General features: G+C 53.6%; 1 protein-coding gene across 1 annotated transcript in view; it reads right to left on the reverse strand.

Annotated features, from left to right (window-relative positions):
- Positions 1 to 15,859, reverse strand: part of ABCA3 (ATP binding cassette subfamily A member 3) — a 45,324-nt gene that overhangs the window by 12,369 nt on the left and 17,096 nt on the right. The window contains exons 9-23 of the mRNA XM_078610786.1: positions 14,962 to 15,135; positions 13,978 to 14,159; positions 13,026 to 13,175; positions 12,430 to 12,559; positions 10,917 to 11,071; positions 9,781 to 9,936; positions 9,022 to 9,232; positions 8,252 to 8,402; positions 6,526 to 6,624; positions 5,213 to 5,393; positions 4,165 to 4,498; positions 3,334 to 3,619; positions 2,673 to 2,877; positions 1,640 to 1,859; positions 1,129 to 1,287 (exon numbers count right to left, since the gene is read on the reverse strand). Coding sequence (XP_078466912.1) covers positions 1,129 to 1,287; positions 1,640 to 1,859; positions 2,673 to 2,877; positions 3,334 to 3,619; positions 4,165 to 4,498; positions 5,213 to 5,393; positions 6,526 to 6,624; positions 8,252 to 8,402; positions 9,022 to 9,232; positions 9,781 to 9,936; positions 10,917 to 11,071; positions 12,430 to 12,559; positions 13,026 to 13,175; positions 13,978 to 14,159; positions 14,962 to 15,135 — 2,793 coding nt within the window. The remainder of the gene's footprint in view (positions 1 to 1,128; positions 1,288 to 1,639; positions 1,860 to 2,672; positions 2,878 to 3,333; positions 3,620 to 4,164; positions 4,499 to 5,212; positions 5,394 to 6,525; positions 6,625 to 8,251; positions 8,403 to 9,021; positions 9,233 to 9,780; positions 9,937 to 10,916; positions 11,072 to 12,429; positions 12,560 to 13,025; positions 13,176 to 13,977; positions 14,160 to 14,961; positions 15,136 to 15,859) is intronic.

The following is a 15,859-nucleotide window of genomic DNA, read 5'->3' on the forward strand; positions in this document are numbered from 1 at the left end:
GACGTCAACAAGCAGCTTCGAGTTCAAGTTGCAAGTTCATTTCGTGTAACCAGGTGACAACTTGAAAGACCAGGAGAGAGCCGCATTGGTGAGAGTGAGCTGGGACATTAGGTGGCAGGACAGGGGTGGGGGGGAGCGATGCTGCTGCTGTGTGAGTAACGGCAAGTAATGATTTGTGGGTTATTTTGGAATCTAGTCTCCTGATGCCGGTGCACATAGACCGACACTCTTTTGGGTGCCACAGTGGCAAGATGTTAACTACCTCGCCTGGTATACAGGAGGCCGTGGGTTCGATCCCAACTATGACACCAGTACGTGTGGAGTCTGTATGTCCTCTGGTTTTTCCCTCCATATTTAGAAACACGCGTTTTAGAGTAATTTGGCTGCTATAAATGTCCACGTGATGAGCCACTTCGTTAAGCTATCATTCGTGATAGCCAGGCCGCTTCTGGTAAAAAGAGCTACAGAGCTCAGTGGGCTTTACCTGGTAAAATAAAAATAGTCTCGTTTGAGTTTTTGAGATTTTGCATATGTCATCAGGGGATGTTTGAAGAAGAAGGCACGTAGTCAGTAGTATTATTGTGGTTATTATACGCCGCAGTAATAATCACCGCTAAGATTCTAGGATTCGAACCGTCAACCTCCGTCACAAGGGGCGAAAGCGCTATTGCTGGACCATGACGCAGGATGCGTCAGTTTGACACGAGGTGCATGTGCCAAGACCGAGACTCAAATTGAGTCTGGATAAATGTATCAGCTCAGTGCTGTTGAATGTGCAGTCGTGGTGCTGTTAAGTCGGCACACACCCAGTGAGAATTTAGAGAATGTTCATCCCCACACCAAGTGAAAGAATCGGTTCGGTATAAACCAGTGCTTGCTAATCTTTACTGCAGCCTTGCATCCCTTTGGTATTCCATCGTACATGTAAAAAAAATACACAGGTTTTATGAAGCAAATGAATTGTACTTACGTGCCCGTGCTCAATTTGTGTTTCGATGGTTTACTTTCTAAAAACATCTGGACGTGTCTCGCACCCCCACAAAGGGCATCTCGCACCCCCAGGTGTCGCGTGCGCGACAGTTTAAAGAACCGCTGCTCGAAGCGAACCGCGTGGGTGCCGGGTCTCACTGTTTTTGCGGCACAGGATTTGCGCCAGGATGCTGCTGTTGCAGATCTGGATGAACTGGTAGTTCTCGTAGAAGTAGTTGAGGGACTGGCCCAGGCAGTAGTTGGGCAGCATCAGGAACACCTTGTCCAGGGTGTGGCACAGATCGAGGAGCCCCAGCTCTGCGCGCAGGGGAGAGACGAGATGCTGTGACCCTGACAGCGGCGGGCGGCCCCCAGGGCTAAAGGCCACGCGCGTAAGTTTACGTTGACTGTGGGCACACAGCACAATGACCAAGGCGGAAAACGCAAAGAGCTGTGGGAATGTTTAAACGAGAACTACTTCACCTCGGGTGCGATACCACAGGGGCTGCGCAACGAAAAAAACCCGTCGACCCGAGTTCGATTCCCGCTCGCGGCAATAAACGTGCGATGTACCCAGAAAATTGACGAAGTGGCTAACGAGCAAAGGAGAGCGGCGAGCGCGGCGCCGTCCGGAGTGGACGGGCCGAGGCGCCCGGAGGGCCGGGAGCACCTGGAATGCGCAGGATGTTGACGGAGAGGAAGCTGGCGGTGCCCGAGAGGACGTTGAACATGCTGAGGCGGGTGTAGGCGGTCGCCGAGGAGCTGAAGAAGTTCTGCAGCAGGTACATGAGCGGGATGACGGCCCAGCCGTACAGCAGCAGGATGAGCAGCACGAGCAGCAGGTGCGCGCCCGCCGTGTACGCCTTCACCTCGAAGCCCAGGAACACCAGCTGCGGGGCACACACGCGCAACCACGCGCACGCACGTGCATGTGTGTGACCTGTGTGTGTCACTGTATGTGTCAATGTGTGTGCGCGCGCGCACGCACGGACACCGCAAACACACGCGCAACCACGCGCATGCAAGCGTGCTCATTCACGCGTGCGCGCACGCACGGCGCAAGCAAGCAAACACGATTGCACATGCACACATATACACGTGCACGCATACTCGTGCATACATATATACACACACACGCATATACGTGCAAACACACACACACAAATGCACGCACACACACACACGTGCATGCATTCTTGCAACTTCACTTACTTTTCTTAACAGCTAATATGGCATCTCTCTAACTTGCGTACGTTCTCCAATCCACGGGTTCCTCTTCCTGTCTCTCAGTCTATTTCCAAACAATGCACCTCTTCCACATTTCTTTTGCGTACTTTTCAACACTTAACACGCGAACAGAAAGAGCAGAAAATGGGGCTACGAAGAACCACGTAAAACTAAACGATGGACGTAGAAGCGTGTAGGCAAAACCGCGTAAAACTAAACACCGCATACGGAAAAACGCGTAAACTCAAAACTACGTACAGAGACACGTACAAGCTTAACCGCGTTCACTAAACCACGTGCAGAGAACCGCGAACACTAAACCGCGTGTGCAATGTCGCGCCCGCGGCTGCCGCGTGGGCGACGTCAAGTGCCGGCAAGGGGGCAGGCGGTGTAACGTGTGCGCGCGTGCGCACGTTCAACTCCTTGCTCTCGCGCCGAGCGTAGCCAACCGTGCCAACACGCGGGCAGACGCGTACCAGGATGCAGCAGCAGGGGATCATGTAGTTGAAGAGGTCCCAGAGCAGCGCGGTGAGCCAGTAGGAGACGGCGCGCACGCCGCTCACCAGCTGGATGTGCTTGGCGCGGGTGGCGCGCTCCGTCACCAGCAGCAGGGCGAAGGTGCTCGCCAGCGACGCCAGCCCGTACATGAGGTTGAAGGCCACCGCGAAGCCCGTCTGGCCCCTGCACAGTCGGGGAGGTCAGGTGTAGAAAGGGGGGGGGGGGGGGGGGCGGGATAAAGGATTTGTATGTACAGCGTATTCTTGGTTCTTTCGGTAAAGTCACGTAGATAAAAAATAAAAATTAATAAATTGAAAATAATAAAAGCAAAAAACCCACGACGTTTCTATTGCAACACAAGCGGTCTTCATTAGGCGGAGAGAAAAGAGGGGGCAAGCCTCCAAATGCAATTGCTTGTGAGAGTTTCCCAAGTGAGTGGGCGAGAGACGAGAGCTGGGAGGAGGACAGCCACTCCTCCTCCCAAGTGACCTGGCCACAAATGACAGCTCAACAAAAAGTGGCTTATCATGTGGAAATTTCTAACGGCAAAATAATCTTACTAATCCTACGTTTGACTTGTCACGACGGATGGTTGGACGGATGAACGGGTGGTGGTTTTTTGCGTGGCGCGGCGCTCACTCGTGGAACTGGTCCATGGCGCGCTCGGTGACGTTGCGAGGCAGCGGGTAGTTGCGCACGGAGATGGAGTGGTTGGCCCCGACGGCGTGCCTCAGCAGGGCGTTGTCGACGAGCAGCAGGGCGGTGGCCGGCGTGTGGAAGCCCTGCCCGTTGAAGAGCGCCGTGACGCTCACGCCGCCACTGCCGTTCGCTCCTGCTCCGGCCACGGCCGCCCCCACGACGCAGTGCGTGTTGAAGGAGCCGCCCTCCGCCTCCGCATTGTCCACCAGGTAGTCCCAGATGTCGCCTGCAACGCGGAGAACGAACCGCACCGCTTGCTTAACGGCTGCTTCCTTTTCGCAGCCGCTCGCTGGATTCGTCTCGGAGAGCAATAATAATAGAGACAAACGTGACATGTCAAGTGACATGACCACATTGCGTATATCAAGCACGGTCTTGATTTCGAACGCTTGACATCTCTAGGGGCGGCACGCGACACAAATCACGTAGTGGCGGTGGGCACACAAGGTTACTAAGCCGCACCGCTTTGCGTGCATTTACATTTTTTCATGAACAATGCACTTTTAAAACTAGATTGAAATCTCATTTCGTTAGAACTGCTTGTTGTTGTGATTAGTTTGTTGTCCTTCCCCAGCACCTCCGATTTGCACGTACGGCACGAAAGAAGTTCCACATACTGTACATACTTCAAATTTGTGTCATGCAGCCACAAAGAATGCACCAAAAAGGAATGCAACTGTCAGATGGAGGCCGTCTAAATCTTTGGGTTGCAGCTTCATGCAATGAACCCGAACGGAAACGAGAGAGTAAGAACCCCGCGCGTCGCCGCACCTCCCGGGTACTTGACATCGTCGTTGACAAACACGGCCGTGGCCGTCCGCATCTCTGCGACCTGCCGCCGGTACTCGAGGGCGACGCTCACGGCCTCCGGCCCAGCGCCGGGCGCCAGCGCGTACGGCACGGTGACGTGGGCGCCGTAGCGCGCCAGCGACAGGTCGAGGGACGGGGAGTCGCGCGGGCCGGGCAGCGTGCGCGCCACCACCAGTGCCACCGTCGTGAAGATGAGCGGCACCAGGAACTGCGCCACCATCACCTTCCAGTTGCGCCAGCAGTAGACGGCGCGCTTGAGGAACATGGCGCGGCACTGCTGCAGCAACAGCCACATCTGGGCGCGGGTGAGAACGTGGGGCGGAAAAACGGGACGCGTATATTAAGTTACTAAATGTCCCATAAACTATTAACTATTTTTGTTTATTTGACCAGGTAAGGCCCACTGAGCTATACGGCTATTTTTCAGAAGTGACCTGGTCACAAATTACAGCTTCAGCGAAGTGGCTTATCATGTGGAAATGTATAGCAGCCGGTTACTCTAAACGAATGTTGATTCTAAATGTGGAGGACCCGGAGAAAAATCCAACAGGACTACAGGGAGAACATGCATACTCCAAATATACAGCAGGCGTCAAATATACAGCAGGCGTCAAACCCACGACCTCCTGTATACCAGGCAAGGTAGTTAACCTTTCGCCACCGTGGCGTCCTGGGTTGGCTGGGACAATAACGGTGGCTTCAATAAGGCTGTGCCAGTAATATCTGTGAGAAAATTTGCGAAAATCGAGATTTTCTTTGTCCCAGTTTTAACATTTTACAAAACGCAATCATTGGTGACGAGACTGAGACCACCAACTCGCGACACTTGACATCCCAGGCGAGGTCACGGTGGCTGAAGCCCAGGGTCTCTGCGGTGCGAGTTGACCTCAAAAGCCACCGCCCGACCACCTCACAACTCGCCGCACACGGGATCCCAGGTTAAGCAGGGGGCGGCCGAAACCCGGATTCCAACCCAGGCTTCTCAGCGGCACCCGGCCCATTCACGCACCCCGGTGTTGAGCTTGATGCTGGACAGGTCCTCGGAGACCAGGGTGCTCGTGTCGTCCATGGAGGCGCTGATGCTGTCGGTCTCGGCCGTCAAGTCATGCATGCGCCGCTCGTGCTGGTAGTGCAGGTGCGGCAGCTGCCTGGCCTGCGCGTCCAGCGCTGAGTCGGCGAGCTTGCCCACGCTGCAGGGGCGCGGACGCACACAAGGAGCCGGCCCCGCCGCTATCGTCCAATGAAACCACGACAGCAAAGGGGTGCCGACACGGCCTGGCAGGCGAGCGTTCGCCGCCTGCTGCTGCAGAGGTTCAAGGTTCAAATCTGGCAGTTGACCCGGTTATAGCCAGGGGCGTACCGACCACGACAAAGTGTCGTCTGCTTCGCGGTAGACGTTCGAGATCCCTCGATGCCATTTGCGAGGGAAGGACATCGCGTGCCGGTGTCAGGGTCAAAATTTGCCAAGTTTTTTATTAAAATTAACCCACCGACTACTCAATTAGTAACTTACAAAGCAATCATCGCCCACCACTGCCAGATTAATGCCCCTCACCAGGCCAGGTGGTGAGTCACCTTGTGCCCACAGGGACAGCTGCCACTGGGGGTGCCCTTTGCAATGCGATGTAAAGCGCTCTGAGAAGATGCCCCAGAATGTAGGGCGCAATATCAAAGAAACAAATAATAATCATTCATAACAAACACTGCACCACTCAGTTGGTTAACGGATGTCATTCACTGAATGAGATTTCTACGATTAATGAATGAGCCCATTTGTTAAATGGGCTCATTGTGGGTGTTTGGCCCCAGTTGCTTCGTCCCAGGCAGTACTGCTCTCCCTGCCACGCTTCCCTGATCGCCCCCCCCCCTCACCAATCTTCTACCACAATGTAGTTTTCTACGATTAATGAATGAGCCCATTTGTTAAATGGGCTCATTGTGGGTGTTTGGCCCCAGTTGCTTCGTCCCAGACAGTACTGCTCTCCCTGCCACGCTTCCCTGATCGCCCCCCCCCCTCACCAATCTTCTACCACAATGTAGTTTGCCTTTTTGACTTTTGCAAAGTATCAAGGGTGCGATTCCATGTTGACGCATTACTTTTTGTAATGGGTGGTCTCCCCAAATGATTGGTAACAAATCAGGAGAATCTTATAAACCATTGGAAATCATTACTCAAAAAAATACATCCGTGACCTTTACGCAGTTAGTCATCGAGACGCTGGCGTTACAGCGTGTTCGGCGGCGTGGGCACAAGGGGCCCCCCCCCGGGGCCCCCCCCCCACCACCACCGTGGTAGCCGCGCCCCCTGGCGGCCATGCTCACCGCAGGAACACCTCCTCCATGGTGGTGACCGACACGCCGTAGCTGTTGATGCCCAGCTCGTCCCGCCGGCGCTCCAGCTCCGTGAAGAGCCCCTCGAACCTGGGCCCGGGGAGAGCATTCACTTACAAACACGCAGCAGCAACAAAGACGTTCACGCGCTGTACCAGGCGCTCATCTCAGGGTGGGTTGACCCAGGTGGAGGCCCAGTTCCAGAGCAGCAACTCTATGACCTCGTCTCATATCGCTGTACGGGAATGGTGGGCACGTCCTGAGGTCGGATATATACCGTGTGCGGCTCAGTGGGGTTTCGGGGGTAGGGTGTGGTAATACAATGGTGGGGTGTGCGGCGATGGTGGAGTGCGGTAGTGTGGTGTGATGGATGGCAGGGTGCGATGTTAAAGTATGATGGTAAAATCAGTTTAACACGTAGGCTTTCGCGACCAATATTGTTCATAATCAACGATTTTTGGGTTTAGATCGCGTTATTTATAAATGTGTCGTAACCCTCCACCACCCGACACGGCCAATCAGTAAAAAAAGTGTCACGTTGACAAAAGACAAATAGTTCACTGCTTTAGCCCACCGGTGTGTTGAAGCGTGAAACCACAACATTTACAATTTGAGTACGACGTTTCGCTGGTAATTGCATCCAGCATCATCGGGCAATTTGCCGACAGACAGGGCGTAACGTTAGTGTAAGACTAAAAGAACACCAGAGAAATATTAAACTATCGCAAACACAACTGTCGGCAGTGGCAGAACATGCTTGCCAACAGGGACACTCAATTGATTTTGACAACGTTGAAGTGTTGTGTAAAACTAGTTACTACTGGCAAAGACTAATTAGAGAATCCATTGAGATTGAGAGAAACAGAAATAACTTTAATCGCTCAGACAGCTACAGGCTTAGTGCGGCTTGGAAGCGTATTATTAAATAAGATGCATTACAATTCCTTATAAGGGAAACAAGCACTAACTGATTATTAATGTAGCATAATCACAATAGAACACATTCCAAATGATTACTAATCTACAACTCGCATCGTAACAATAGCCTTATTACTAATCAAGTATATAATTACAATAACCCCCCCCCCCCTCAAATCTTTGCACCTGATGAGTTAATGAGTTAATGATGACGTCACCCTGCTGCTGCTCTATATAAGAACGGGAGACACAGCAGAGCCTCACCATTCTGGCGAATTGCCCGATGATGCTGGATGCAATTACCAGCGAAACGTCGTACTCAAATTGTAAATGTTGTGGTTTCACGCTTCAACACACCGGTGGGCTAAAGCAGTGAACTATTTGTCTTTTGTCAACGTGACACTTTTTTTACTGATTGGCCGTGTCGGGTGGTGGAGGGTTACGACACATTTATAAATAACGCGATCTAAACCCAAAAATCGTTGATTATGATGGTAAAATGCCGTAGTGGGATAATGGAGTGCGTTGTAGGGTACGTGTGCGTGTGTTGAACTTCTTTCGCACCTCACGTAGCCACCTGTGCTAATGGGAGGTGCGGGGGAAGGACAACACTGGACATGGGGTGCGATGGTGGGGTTTGATGGTGGGGTGCGGGAGCGTGATGATGGGGTGCGATGGTGGGGTGCGATGGTGGGGTGCGATGGTGGGGTGTGACGATGGCGTGCAGTGGCAGGGTGCGACGGCGTTGTGCGGTGCCGTGGTGGTGGGGTGCGGCAGCGTGTGCGGTGGGGGCTGGCACCTGTGGGAGGTGTCGGCTGGCATGATGTAGGCGAGCTCGGCGCCGGCGTTGCTGGAGAGGTTGGCCTCCGGCACGTGGCTGTGCACGAGCTTGGAGATCCACGCGACGTCCGCCTCCGGCTGCTTCACCACCACCATGTGGTACCCGGCCCCTGCGGACGAGAGAAAACCACGCATTTCGTGATACGTTTATTAACAACAACAACAACAAACAGAATGGTTACAGCACAGCTCAATTGCTCATGCATGTTGCACGTTGAACTTAGTTTAACACGGCGGCTTTCGCCTGCCCCCGGAGCAGACGAGCAATCGTCCCCCCCACCCCCCCCAACCGTGCCCCCAGGGACAGACAGGCACTCCCTCCTCACTGGTACCCTGTGGCATAATTAGCCCTCCCTCCCCCCGTGCCCCCGGGGCAGACGGGCACTCCCCCCCCGTGCCCCCGGGACAGACGGGCACTCCCCCCCCCGTGCCCCCGGGGCTGATGGGCACTCCCCCCTCCCCGTGCCCCCGGGGCTGATGGGCACTCCCCCCCCCCCCCGTGCCCCCGGGGCAGACGGGCACTCCCCCCCCGTGCCCCCGGGGCAGACGGGCACTCCCCCCCCCCCGTGCCCCCGGGGCTGATGGGCACTCCCCCCCTCCCCGTGCCCCCGGGGCTGACGATCACTCCCCCCCCCCGTGCCCCCGGGGCTGATGGGCACTCCCCCCCTCCCCGTGCCCCCGGGGCTGACGGTCACTCCCCCCCCCCGTGCCCCCGGGGCAGGCGGTCACCGTATTTGCGCTTGAGGAAGAGCGACGAGCCGCAGCACTGGAGGCGTCCGTGTGCGACGATGGCGACGCGGTCCCCCAGCACGTCGGCCTCCTCCATGAAGTGCGTGGTGAGCAGCACGGTGCGGCCCGCGCGCTGCCGCTGCAGCAACTCCCAGGTGGCGCGGCGAGCGCACGGATCCATGCCCGACGTCGGCTCGTCCAGCAGCACCACCTGGCGGACACGCTCGCTCGTTTAGTCGCCAGTTCATTCGTTCGTTTCGTAACACATTCGTTTGGAATGTGGACATCGGATTCCTCCAGTCTAAATTCATTTTCTGATTCTGATTTGTCTGGTAGCACCATCTGGATATGCAATCATTCATGTACTCACTCGCACATTCACTTATTCATTTAGCAGCAACAACAACAACCGCCATTCGCCACTAAGTGACGAAGACGTCACCACGGTGTTTGTACCGGGCTATGTGCACTTAATTTAGCAGTAGCACCACCTGTACCCACACTCACCGATTAATTTACTCATTCGCTCACATGCCGATTTCTCAAGTCACCCGCGCGATCGTCCTAGATATGGTGGCGGGTCGGTCGAGACTAACGACCGAGAGGCAGCTAAAGAGAATGGGGGGGGGGGGGGGTGGAGGGGACACGCCCGGGAGGACGACCGCCCCGGAGATGGAGCAATGAAATCGGCCATTGTGTGCGCGCAGGTGCAGTGAACCGATGTGGACGATGACGATCGGGCGGCGGCGGCGCTGGCACCTTGGGGTCGCCGATGAAGGCGATGCCGATGGAGAGCTTGCGCTTCATGCCGCCAGAGAGCGCCGAGGCGCGCGCCTTCCGCTTGTCCTCGAGCTGCAGGGCGGCGAGCATGGCGCTCACCTCGTCCGGCACGCGCTCGTACGGGCAGCCCTTGAGCTGCGGCAACACGCGCGCGGGACCGGAGCGGTCTCACGACGAACTCAACGAGGCCGAAGCTCGAGTGAAGTCGGGCAACTTCCCGGCGAACGTTTGGCGAGTAACGGCGGTGGTTCTACCCCTATTGCAGATCACTGAGCTGGCACTCATCGAGATCCCGGGTTTGAATCTGGGTTGTAACCCTCGGTCCGCAATTAAACCTCAGCGCAGCGAGTTGATTGTTTCAGCTCGGTCACCAATGACTGCATGAAAAAAATCCTCACGGTAAATTTGGTTCAGCGCTCAATTTGTATGCATGTTGAACTTCTTTCGCACCATACGTAGCCAACCATGCTAATGGAACGATACATTTCAATTTCGCAGCCTTTGCAACACAAATTACTCTCAAATGCAGGGCAAGTCGACAACAGTCAGAGGTAGCTTTGCGATATCAGCTTCCACGGGCCGTTCTCAAACACGGGAGGTTTACACCGCTCCGTGAGATCTGAACAGATATTTCATCTCCAATCGGATTGCATGGGGAAGAAGAAATTATAAACAAGGTTTGTTTTTGGGTTAGGGCGCATGAATATAAAGGTGTCATAAATGTGTAACGACACATTTGTGTCATAACGACACATTGATATTCACGCGATGTAACCCACAAAAAATACGCTTTATTATGGATAATATTGGTCGGAAAAATCAAAGTGTGAAACCGAATGACAAACGCTTTTAAAACAGATTGAAGATCTTTTTTTCTATTCTCGGTTCTTTCGGTAAAGTCACGTAGACGGGAAATAATAAAATAATAAACATATAAAAAATAAAAATAATTATTTTATTACTTCCCTTCTACGTGACTTTACCAAAAGAACCAAGAATATGAATCCCTGCAGTCACGAAAGCTTTAAATCAAAATCTTTTTTTCTCCTTTCTTTTCTCCTTGCAACAATCTCGTTCCCTCCTCCACTCGCTGCTGGGCCCGTCGGCGGACGCACCTTGGCGAAGAAGGAGAGGTGCTCCTCCACGGTGAGGTCGGGGAACAGCACGTCGTGCTGCGGGCACAGGCCCAGGCTCTTGCGCACGAGCGTCATGTCGTAGCGGATGTCGTAGCCGTTGACGAGCGCCGTGCCGCCACTCGGCGGGAAGAGGCCTGCGCGGACGTCACGCACGGCTCCGTCAAGGTACTAAACTCGGAATTGTCATAATCTCCATATTTATATAAAAGGCAAAGTTGTGATTATGTGTGTCTGTTCAAAATGTGTAGCGTACTTCCCGACATGCAACACACTGCAAAGTTGCCATGTGGGTACTTTCCAGACTGTACACCATGCAAACATTATAAAAATATACTTTTTTTTTGGGGGGGGGGGGAGCTCAATAATGCAGAGATTTTTTGCACGGCAAGTGAGCTGTGACGTCACATCTGGCACGTGACCCGCACGTAGTGGTCGTGGTTAGTGTGCTGTGTTACAAACCCGGCGACCCGAGTTCGATTCCCGCTCACGGCCACCACCAGTGACGATTATTTTAACCGGTCCTGGGCCTCCCCTAGGTCGACTCAGCCGCAAACGAGTAACTGGTGTGGTGTGTGAACATCGCCACTGAGGAGACAAAGGCGGCCGAGCGTGGTGAATCCAAGTCCTGGGCGAAGCCGGGTAGTACAGCTAGTAACTAATAATGATTTACATTTCTACAAATGCCGTTCACCCGGAGGTCACAAGGCGCTGGACAATGCACACCTGGACAGTGGTGCCAGTGTTAGAGACGAAACGTTAGCGACAAAACGTTCTCTCAGAATAGGAACCAATATTTGGGGACACCGATTTCCCTTCTGAATGTTAGTAGTTTCCTTATTTCTTTGTTACGAGGTCATTTCTTTACGTGTCTCCATGCATGAATTATTAACTAAAACCTCAATTGTAGAAAAAACACTTTCCAATCTGATTGTAAAAGAGTTACCGAGGCTTGCTTCAAGTAATGATTAACTATTGGTTGGCATCTGTTTGATCCACGGAAGCACCAAAACCTAATCGGGGGTAACAATGTGCCTGGTGGGAACAAATATTGGTTCCCCCGTGTAAACAAGTATTACAGGGAAGCAATATTCATCAACTCATTAACTAGATGGTGTCATCGTCACGATCCATGGACATATAGCTCGTAGGTGTGCACTGCACATTTCGTCATTTGTGTCTACATCGTTCTGGCCACATCGTTCTGACACCAATCTCTTCTCAATATCGTCGTCAGGCCATTCTCTGTGAGGTCTTTCTCTTTTTCTGGTTCCTTCCATTTTTCCGAACAACAGCAGCAGCAGCACACTGTTTAACTATCCCGTCGTTGTCCATCCTACACATGCGTCCAAATAGTGTCAGTCTCTTGCTCATCACTGTTTGGGTACAATTGCTCTGCTCAGGTGCTTGTTGAATGATCGTGTGCGTGCGTGCGTGCACGTGCGCGCGTGCGTGTGTGCACGTGTGTGCGTGCGTGCGCGAGAGAGGGACGGGCCTGTGAGGATGGACAGCGTCGTGGTCTTGCCGGCGCCGTTGTGCCCCAGCAGCGCCGTGATCTGCCCCTCGTACATATTCAGCGTCAGCCCCTTCACAGCCTCCTTTTCATGCCGCCCCTTCCCAAACACCTGCCCAGGTCAGAGGTCACACGCAAGGGGCCGCCGAAGATTTGTCGAGACCGTTCACAACAATGATAATACTTTCATCTTATACATCGTCAGTCATGCCAAGAGCATCCCGCAACGCCGTGCATGAATTACATAAAATCCCGGATGAAGCCACTCCCAAACAAATTAAATCCCTGCTACTACCAAGCAAGATTAAACATTTTTTATAAACACCATAACAAAAAGCACAAACAACAAAAAAGTTTTTATAAAAAAGAAATGAGTCCACGAGGTCTACTGCACATCCCAGAGCACAGTCACAACAACTTCCCAACCAAGCCACGGAGCATTCACAGGAGGGGCGGTTGAGCGCCAGAAAGTTTCCACGAGATTGTCTTGACGTGTCCGCACGCCGCATCTGCCCTGCTTTCCTACCGACACGGCTGGGATTCTACTGCAGCGGCGGGAGCAGGGTTTGTGCGCGCACCTTCCGGAGGCCCTGGATCTTGACGCCGGTGGCGAGGCTGAGGGGCTCCCTCTCGATGAACTCGCTCGTTGGGCCCTCCGCGTCACCCTCTCCTTCGCCGTCGCCCGCCGACACGTGGTACGTGCGCTGAGTGCCGCGCCAGTACGACGGCTGGGACCGTGCACGGTGGAGACACGCGGCCGGGTCAACGTTCCGTCGTCGCCGCACACATGGCTCACGTGGACAGCTCGAGTATCGGACGGGGGAAGCTGGGGAAGTGACAATTCTAAAACCAAATTATTTTTTTCAAAGAGTCTGTGAATTGTCATAAAATCGAGGTCGTGATTTTATGAATCGTTGATTATGGACAGTTGAGATTCAGGGCCATGGTTGTTAGAATTGTAATGATTCAGGGTCACAAGTGGATAATTAATCAAGGGTCAGGATCATAAATCGATGGATGCATTCCAATGATTCGCAGTCACAGATGAACTCACGAAATAAGTTTGATGCAAAATCGATAGTGGTATCAATCTATAAAATATAGCTCACATTGGTAAAACACCAAGCATTTGAAATCATACAAATACAATTTAATGCATCATCAACAGTTGTATATAGGCCTCAAAGGCATGGGTGTGTGTGCATTTGGAGTCTACAGTGATACAAATCTCCGGAGAATCTACAGGGTGGTCCAGATGTCTTGGGACCACCCCCCCTCCCCATTTTATTCTCTAAAACTTACTATATTTTTAAGTAAGGTTTATTTAAAACAGATATGAATGCAAAGAAAAAAATGTTAGAGAATATGAATCGCCACCATTCAGCACGCGTATCACGAGCGCAACTTCACATTTCAATTGCGGAAATCGAATGACCTCCAGCAGACACGGTCGGCGTGACCACGTCAACGCGAGCAACCAGCGCGGCAAAGCAAGCGGGCGGCCACCCGGGGGGCGGGGGGGGTCCTTACCAGCACGCAGAAGTACCAGGGCTGCGGCACGCCGTACTCTCCGGGAAACACGGCCTCCACGTACCAGGCCACGAGGCCGTACAGCACCGCGTCCAGCATCAGCATGAAGAGCACGTGCGCCATCGTGAAGCCGTCGTCCACGCTCACGCTCTCGCCCAGGTTGTGCCACTGGATGCCCACGCCTGCACGGGGACCGCACGCCAGGTTGACACGTGGTAGTCGTAGTTGTGGTAGCAAGAGGCTTTGGCGAACGATATTATCCGTAGTAAAGGTTTTTTTTTTTTGGGTTAGATCGCGTGAATGTAAATGTGTCGTTAAACCCGCCACCACCCGACGCAGCCGATTGGTTAAGGTTTTGTCACGTAAACAAAACGCGCCAATTCGTTACCAGTTCAGCACCACCGGTGTGTTGGAAAGTAAACACGCAACATTTACAATTCGAGCGCCGTGACGTTTCGCTGGTGATTGCAACCAGCTCCACACGCACGACGCACCGGCCAATCAACGCGCCGCCTTACGCCGGGCGAACAGCGCGGCAGGCCGACGTTCGGCCCTGCCGTCTAGCGCAAGTTAAAGGCGCTCTAGCGATGAGGTCAGCTCGCGCACCGGTGCTGGCTGGACCGTGCACGAGAAGACCGCGAGAGATGGCGACGGTGCGGGGAGGCCTAACTCAGCAGGGCCACGTGCCGTGGCTGACTATGGTGACGCTGATAATGTCTCTCTGTCTAGATCAGCCATGCAGTGATTCACCCCCACCACACTGTAAGTCAACTGGTGAAGCCACCATTCATGATCACGATTCTAATCAAGTAACAAAATCTTTTACGGTTGTTGTTTGCACCGTTGTGAATTTTCTACTTATTTTTGCGATCAATCCGGAGTGTGCAGCGCTGTAATTACAGCGGCAGGTAACAAATCTGTCCGGCCAACGGGGCTGGTGGGTGAGTGTCAAGGGGTGCACCGGGGAGGGGGATCCATCCGCACCTTTGCCCTCCCACATGCTGATGAGCTGGGCTCCCATGGCCATGCCGACGTTGGAGATGAGGCAGGAGGACATCTTGAGGACGTGGCTCATCTGGTCGTACCAGGGCAGCACGAAGAAGTAGGGGATGTAGGAGAAGAAGTAGAGGAAGGCGCCCGCCGTCGCCGCCACGTTGGCTGTGGAAACAGAGAGCGCGGCGGGGAGGAAAGGGGCGGCGGTGAATCAGCGCCCGCGGGGATGGAGACGCCGCCAAGAGGGACGATGGCCAGCGGACGACACTGGTGAACTGAATGGCAGTGTTTGTGTCTTGTGTCCTGTTCTCTGCACGCAGTGTTTGTATCTTGTGTCCTGTTCTCTGCACGCAGTGTTTGTGTCTTGTGTCAGGTTTGCATGCCACAGTTCTATTTTCTGAGCCTTTGGCATTTGCAGTGAACCCGAAGAATCCTACGAGTTGTCCTCATGGACCCGACAGACAGCCACGATCGTAAAACTGCCCCAGGTAACAAGCACCAACAGGGCCTGGGGCCAGTGGCAAACAGAAGCACTTTGTGGTGTCTCCACATATAAATTAATAAATAGAAATTGCCCAAATTCCTATTGGCTTCCAGTCCATCATAATCCAGTAACATTTGTTCAAGCAATAAATCAATAAAATGAGTTACCACTTTGCGCAGAAGTCAACAGCGGTCGTCCTCCGGATTGCCTTGCCCCCCCCCCCATTCCACCATAGGAATGTGGAATCACCCACCGCTGGCTCAGGGGTGTAACGAGGATACGAGCACCGCCTCGGTGCTCGTCCGAGCAGGAAATCACCGCGACGTTGAACACGAATTACACGAGGCGCCGGCCGGATCCGCTTCACCGAAAGCTCCTCCCGCGTTCCGCGCCGCCGGGAGAGGC

This window comes from Lampetra planeri, chromosome 35, assembly GCF_965212315.1.
Source record: "Lampetra planeri chromosome 35, kcLamPlan1.2.h2, whole genome shotgun sequence".
Taxonomy (NCBI): Eukaryota; Metazoa; Chordata; class Hyperoartia; order Petromyzontiformes; family Petromyzontidae; genus Lampetra; species Lampetra planeri.